This window comes from Primulina eburnea, chromosome 17 (genome assembly GCF_022965805.1).
Source record: "Primulina eburnea isolate SZY01 chromosome 17, ASM2296580v1, whole genome shotgun sequence".
Classification (NCBI taxonomy): domain Eukaryota; kingdom Viridiplantae; phylum Streptophyta; class Magnoliopsida; order Lamiales; family Gesneriaceae; genus Primulina; species Primulina eburnea.
In genome coordinates, this window is record NC_133117.1 from 2,211,716 (window position 1) to 2,218,395 (window position 6,680).

The window sequence follows — 6,680 nt, forward strand, 5'->3', positions numbered from 1 at the left end:
TATACTCATCCATAAGTTTGGTGAACAGTTTTCTTGCAGAAAGTATTCTTACCAACCCAAAGAGGATCGAGGAATCGGCATTTTTATTGTACTTTGATTCGTATTTCCTTGTTCAACTTGCGACATCACATGTGAGGTATATAGGTGCGATTAGGTGAACGAAATCTCGAACCACGTGCCGTTGGTTAACTTGTGATGGTGTTATTTGGAAATTGAAATCGAAATCGAAATTTTTTTATTCATGATTCTTGGGAATAATCGAATTTCTTTTCGTTCACACAAATTAAAAATCATATATCTCATGATATTTTATCGCTAATGGATAATCTACCTTCTCTTGTATCTAATAGTCAAAATTTGAGATGTTAAAATAGGCTAGAATCGTCGTATAAAATAAGTAGGATGATTTGACTATTTTTCAATTCGTTAAAAGCAAAAACTTGTGTAAGACGGTTTCAAGAGTTGTATTTTATGAAACGGATCTCTTATCAGAGTCATCCATGAAAAAGTATTACTTTTTATTGTGAAAGTGTCACAGATAAATATTCATGAGACCGTCTCACAAGAGATCTACTCTTCGTTAAAATGAGATATCATCTCGTCCTATCATTTAAAATAAGTGGGTTGAATCGATAATTTCTCGATCTACAAAATAGACAGATAGACCGATCATACTATCCTCTAATCTTAGTTTTGATATCAATAGAGACGTTTTAGGTTCCTCTCATTTGTTGGTAGAGTGAGTCTCATGTGAGACCGTTTCACGGATCCTAAGTTGTGAGACGGGTCAATCCTACCAATATTCACAATAAAAAGTAATATTCTTAGCATAAAAAGTAATATTTTTTCATGGATGACCCAAATAAAGATCCGTCTCACAAAATACGACCCGTGAGACCGTCTCACACAAGTTTTTGTCTTGTTGGTAACCATCACAGACATTATCTTTATACGTGCAAGTTATTTACATGCATATATATAATACTCCAAAGTCAAAACTTTCGTAACAAGAAAATTCCATTTCTATTGTTTTTTCAAATTCAAGACACGTTTAATCTGGGGCAGATCTAGGATTTCGACACTGGGGGGTCGCTTACAAAAGACAAACAAAAATTTAAAAGGGAAAAGACAAAAATTCTACGGGTTACATTGAACAAAACATCAACCATACGTTTCTTAACAACGTACGGTTTTGTTAATAACCGTCGCAATATAGCGACGGTTTTTACAATAACCCTCGCAATATAGCGACGGTTTGGTTAAACCCGTCGCTATATACTAATTTTTTTTTTAATTTTTTGGGGAGGCCGTGGCCTCCGTTCGCCCTACACTAAATCCGCCCCTGCGTTTAACGGTGAAATGAAGGTGAAGATATGGAGTTGGTAATTTCATCTCATATTCTTGTCAATATTGATAACTTCGTCTCTTATTTCTACGGTGATGAGATGATGTTGAAATATGATTTTTTTTTATTTTATAAAATAAATTTTTATTTAAAAAACAGAATAATTAAATCAAAATTAAAAAGTACACATTATTTAAAAAAAAAAAAAAGCAATCACACATAATTAAAAATTACACATAATTAAATAAACAAGAAAATTAAACATAAATAAAAATTACCCATGATTTAAAAGTTGACGAATTTCTCTATACATCCTCATTTAAAATCCGAATACGTTCGATCAAGTCTTTTCGAAGAACATGATAATTAAAAAAATAACTTAACTACTGTCTACCGAGGACTAACTTTTCTTTTGAAGTTGATTTGATGTTAAAATTAAACCAACAACATGTGAAAAATATCCATAAAATCTAGCATATATATTGCCGGGATAACTCGTGAAATAAGTAAAAGCAAGAATATGACAATACCATTATGCACACGAAAGTAAAATGAAAAATATCAATTTTAGATTTTAATACTTTGTGATATTTTTAGTCTGTATATATTTAAATCAATTATAATTTTGAAATTATGTTCTTTCAATCAATTTTAGTTATTTCTCCCTATTATGAGTGGATCTCACGTGAGACTGTCTCAGGGATCTTATTCTGTGAGACGGGTCAATCTTACCGATATTCACAATAAAAAGTAATATTCTTAGCATAAAAAGTAATACTTTTTCACAGATGATCCAAATAAAAGACCCGTCTCACAAATACGACACGTGAGATCGTCTCACACAAGTTTTTTTTGTCAAAATCATATAATTAAATAATCAAAATTATTGTTAAATTTTTTTTTAGTACATGGTTATAAAATTTTCTCGAGATATACACATGTGATTGATGATATAATTATAAATTTCAAAAATAATATTAGCCCTTTACTAATATGAAAAGAGAAAAAGGAAAAAAAAAGAAAGAGTCCTTCGAAATACTAACATTTTCGAATTATTCCTCTTAAAATTTATAAATATATGGAATATTCGATTGAATACCATATCCAATTTTTACAAAATATTAATTTACATAAATACCCTTCCGCCTAAGTTGAATTTCTACGCCAACCATTTCTGAGCTGCAGTGAAAAAAAAGGGCAGTCGTCGCATTGTTCAGCTTCCATTTTGACTTTGACCCTTCGGTTTTCGTCAAACGTACAACGGGAAAAAGGTTAAGAGATAAGAAAGAGTTACTGTGGTCTCGACCACAGAGGATAATTGCCCCGACGCATATTCGTTTGAAAGGAATAAAAATAAACGGTAGACGCCATTTGTTGGGATCAGTATAAATTATGGGAGCCATACATGCTAAGCGCAGATTCACGACCGCCGGTGAGAAGCAAACACTTCAGAGCTCCCGGTGGAGATTCGCCGGGGACCTGTAGAGACCACCGGATTCGTTTCCGACGAACGATCCTTCACCACACACGTACATATATATTTACAACATATAGAAGATCATATGAGGAGGAGAGGTTCGAAATGCGCCTCCGCGTTGTCGACGCCTCGTGAGGCGGAGAACGGAGAGGATTGTCACGAGGAGAAGAATCCGCGGAGGCTGGAGAAATACGAGGCGTTGCCGGACTATCTGAAGGATAATGAATTCATTAGAGACTATTACAGATGTGAATGGCCTCTGAAAGACGTCCTTCTCAGCGTTTTCTCGTTGCATAATGAAACTCTCAACATTTGGACGTAAGGCGGTTTTTGCTTCTGTTTCGTGTTCATAATCTTAATCATCTTCGATTCAATTATTGAAGTCGATGGATGAGATCGAATTTTTCTTCCAGGCATTTGGTCGGATTTATCATATTTGCTTGGTTAACGGTGGTGAGCTTGACGGAGGAGATGACCATGGAGAATTTCACGACGAGGTTATCCTGGTAAATTTTCTGAAATCGTTGCACATTTTCGTCAATTCAAGCTTCCTCTCTTCAGATCATCTTTACTTTTTCCATAATTTTTTTTACTGAAAATTGGAATAACTAACAGGGAGGGAAATGATGGATGGCTGAAGAAGACGGCGACGGTGAACCTATCCAGCAGCTCCAATTCTTTCTTTCCGGTCAGTGTTACTTTCACAATTTGCAATTCAGTCCAATTCTTTCGCTCCTTTCGGTTTTTGGTACTCTTCTTTCTAACATCACATTTAATCTCCTCTGTTCTTGAAAGCCTAATTGCAATTTATTATAACATATTTTGTTAATTAAAAAGGAAAACGAACTCCGTGTGTATGAGGCAACTGAATTAGGTGTTTCTTATCCGTGAACGTAGCTCAGCTGTCTTTCCACGATGATTTTGCTGTACTATCTCTATTTGGTTTCATTTTCCAACTTTTATATTAAATAAATTAAATATCACTGATTTGTTTTTATATTTTTACATCTTATACGATATATTTTTTGTACGTCACTCATAAAAAAATTTATTTTATATTTAATATATTGGATTGTAAAAATTTTAAATATTCATCCTAGCTCCGATATAATATCAATTAAATAACCCAAAATATTTTACTATTTCATTTTGGTAAAATGGAAAGGCAAAAACTTGTGTGAGACGATCTCATGGGTCGTATTTTATGTGACAGATATTTTATTTGAGTCATCTATTAAAAAATAGTATTTTTATGTTAAAAATATTACTTTTTATTGTGAATATCGATGGAAGATATGCTAAAAGATTCGTGAAAAACAGAAATACGTTAGCAATGAATATGACATATTTTAATACTTTTTTAAAAAGATATATTAAAGATAAAGCCAAAGTACATTACCATTATTGCAACGTGTTTTCAATTGAAAAATGAGAATCGGCATTCTTTAATGTTTCTTTTCAATAAAGAATACTAGCCCGAGCAAATGCGTTGCATTGGGACTAAATATTTTTTTTTTGTAAATTTAAAATTATTTATAAATATTTTCTTTACTGTTAGGATAATTAGAGAGTGATAGTGAAGACTTAGGATAGTGAGAACAAAATGTGAGAAGCTTTTTGAGTGTGTTATTTATTTTTTACAAAAAATTTATGAGATTGTCTACAAAAGATTTATTATTTATTTAATTTATCCTTGATACTAAATCTTATCTTGGTGGGTGGGTCATGATGCACAAAGCACGAGAACTTTACAATTTTCAATTTATAAGAGATATTTAGTTGCTTCACGTATATAGCAGTCATTCGACGTATGTGTGCCATTAATTTGATATATATTAAAATAGAGATAATCTCATAATTATAATTGTCAAAATTAATGAGTGATCATTTGCAAATTTTGAATTTGACCATACCAACCAACAAACATTTTTTTTCTCTAGATAGTTTTGATATGAGTACATTTTTAATTTAAAATTGTTCAACATTATATAATACAAAAAAGAACTATAAATTTTTTTATTTGCGAAAAAGGACGAATTCCCAATTCCCATGTCGACTGTGCTCTTCAAGTTAACAAATAATAAACTCTTACGTGGCTAGAGAATTCATGACCTTTAGTTTGGGCTTAATTATTATGTTGTTTGTCATTGATTACCTTACTAATTACCCCAATAATGTGGATTTATAATCTGGAATTCGAACCTTCAGATTAAACAATACCTCAAACTTTTCAAAGTATTCGGCCACCAGTTAGGCAGCCAACCTATGCCATGAATAGTTTGTAATAGCATGCTTATAATGTGAACAAATTAAACTTCTAGATTTTTTAAGGTACGTAAAGACCCGCGCGACGTCAGGATCTTGAATTCACGTTAGGGGAATGAAGATTTTTATCCATATTTTTTAGCACAACATGCATAGCGTGTGTTCGTTTTTTTTTTTTTTTTTTTTTTGCCGATACAATTGGGTAGATGGATTTTTTCTATCCAAGGTGTCTCCACTCTCCAACTCAAACCTCGTTTATTGTTGGGAGTTTGCTGTTTTTGGTGTATCATGTGTTCTGACTGTTAGAATTTTTTCTTAAAAATTAAATCATGTTTTTGCACGTATATAAACATGATAATCAATATGCGGAAATAAATCGAGTGTTACCTCCTGCCATTGAATTTTTTTAATTTCTTTGATTTCCGAGTGTATCGGGAGCCGAGAGTCAAAAGAAAAAACGTGTACGCATGTCAATTTTCTAAAGTTGAGGTTGCGTACGCAAGTTTTGTCAAAATATGTAGACAATCGTCGTAGCCGTTACCTACACGTTTAATCTTCTTCTGATACGCATCATTTTTTTCTTACATTGATACGCATTAATTTGTTACGTCTCTTTTCAATCTACAGGATTCTTATGCAAGACACTTTTCAAAATCAGCACTCTTTGGAGCAAGTAAACATTCAAGCTCCATTCCCTTATGGCCGTGGTTTGTTTTCTTGGGTGGAGCAATGGTCTGTTTAATCTTTAGCACCACTTCCCACCTCTTCTCCTGCCACTCCCGGCGTTTCTACTACTTCTTCTGGCGACTAGACTATGCAGGAATCTCCCTCATGATAGTGGGCTCATTCTTCGCCCCCTTATACTACACCTTCTTAGACCACCCCTACTGGCGCTTCTTATACCTTTCCTCAATTACTTTGATCGGTATTCTAGTAGTCACAACGCTTCTTGCCCCGTCTCTGTCAAATGGTGAATATCGGGGTTTCAGGGCAGCTCTGTTTTTGTGCATGGGGTTCTCAGGGGTGATTCCAGCTACACACGGAGTCGTGTTGCACTGGGATCATCCGCAGTTAGTAGCGTCGCTCGGATATGAGATAGCTATGGGGATGTTGTATGGTTTGGGGGTAGTATTTTATGTTACTAGGATACCAGAAAGATGGATGCCTGGTGCATTTGATATTTTAGGCCACAGCCATCAGATTTTTCACGTTTTCGTGGTCGCTGCGGCGCTTACTCACTGCGCCGCCACGCTCATTATCATGGATTGGAGACAGGGTTTACATGTCTAGGATTTCTCCGAAGGATTTAATATAGTATGTGATGATTTAGGATTGATTGGTTGTGGTTCAGAATTTTATATATTCTTTGGACAGTAGACGCATTATTCCCTTATGTAAGTGATATGATTTATTGAGATTGTGAAAGGTGATTGTAAAAATATAATTATTCGATCGATCAATTTAATGTATAGTTCCCGCATAAACGCATGGATTGTCATTTAAATAATCACCTATACGTATTGAAGTGTGATATTTTCAGTAATTTATCTTGTATTGAATCAATTATGATCATGTAACTATGTTTTAATAATC

At 33.7% G+C, this 6,680-nt stretch overlaps 1 protein-coding gene across 2 annotated transcripts; it reads left to right on the forward strand.

Annotated features, from left to right (window-relative positions):
• The first annotated feature begins 2,675 nt into the window (after positions 1–2,675).
• LOC140818462 (heptahelical transmembrane protein 3-like) lies at positions 2,676–6,562 on the forward strand. 2 transcript variants are annotated; one of them, XM_073178418.1, is made up of 4 exons: positions 2,676–3,140; positions 3,236–3,319; positions 3,438–3,510; positions 5,715–6,562. In XM_073178418.1, exons 1-4 carry the CDS (start codon positions 2,908–2,910, stop codon positions 6,375–6,377), a joined length of 1,053 nt encoding a protein of 350 aa, XP_073034519.1. In that variant the 5' UTR covers positions 2,676–2,907; the 3' UTR covers positions 6,378–6,562. The 2 variants fall into 2 exon arrangements, with proteins under 2 accessions (XP_073034519.1, XP_073034518.1); XM_073178417.1 differs by having other exon boundaries at positions 2,707–3,140; positions 3,236–3,328.
• Positions 6,563–6,680: the final 118 nt, after the last annotated feature.

What these genes read in the sequence shown, in the direction of transcription:
- LOC140818462 (XM_073178417.1), top strand. Translation starts at nt 2,908, where the DNA reads ATGAGGAGGAGAGGTTCGAAATGCGCCTCCGCGTTGTCGACGCCTCGT. An exon ending in TTCACGACGAGGTTATCCTG is followed by an intron (nt 3,329 to 3,437) that starts GTAAATTTTCTG and finishes AATAACTAACAG; the next exon opens with GGAGGGAAATGATGGATGGC. An exon ending in GCTCCAATTCTTTCTTTCCG is followed by an intron (nt 3,511 to 5,714) that starts GTCAGTGTTACT and finishes TTCAATCTACAG; the next exon opens with GATTCTTATGCAAGACACTT.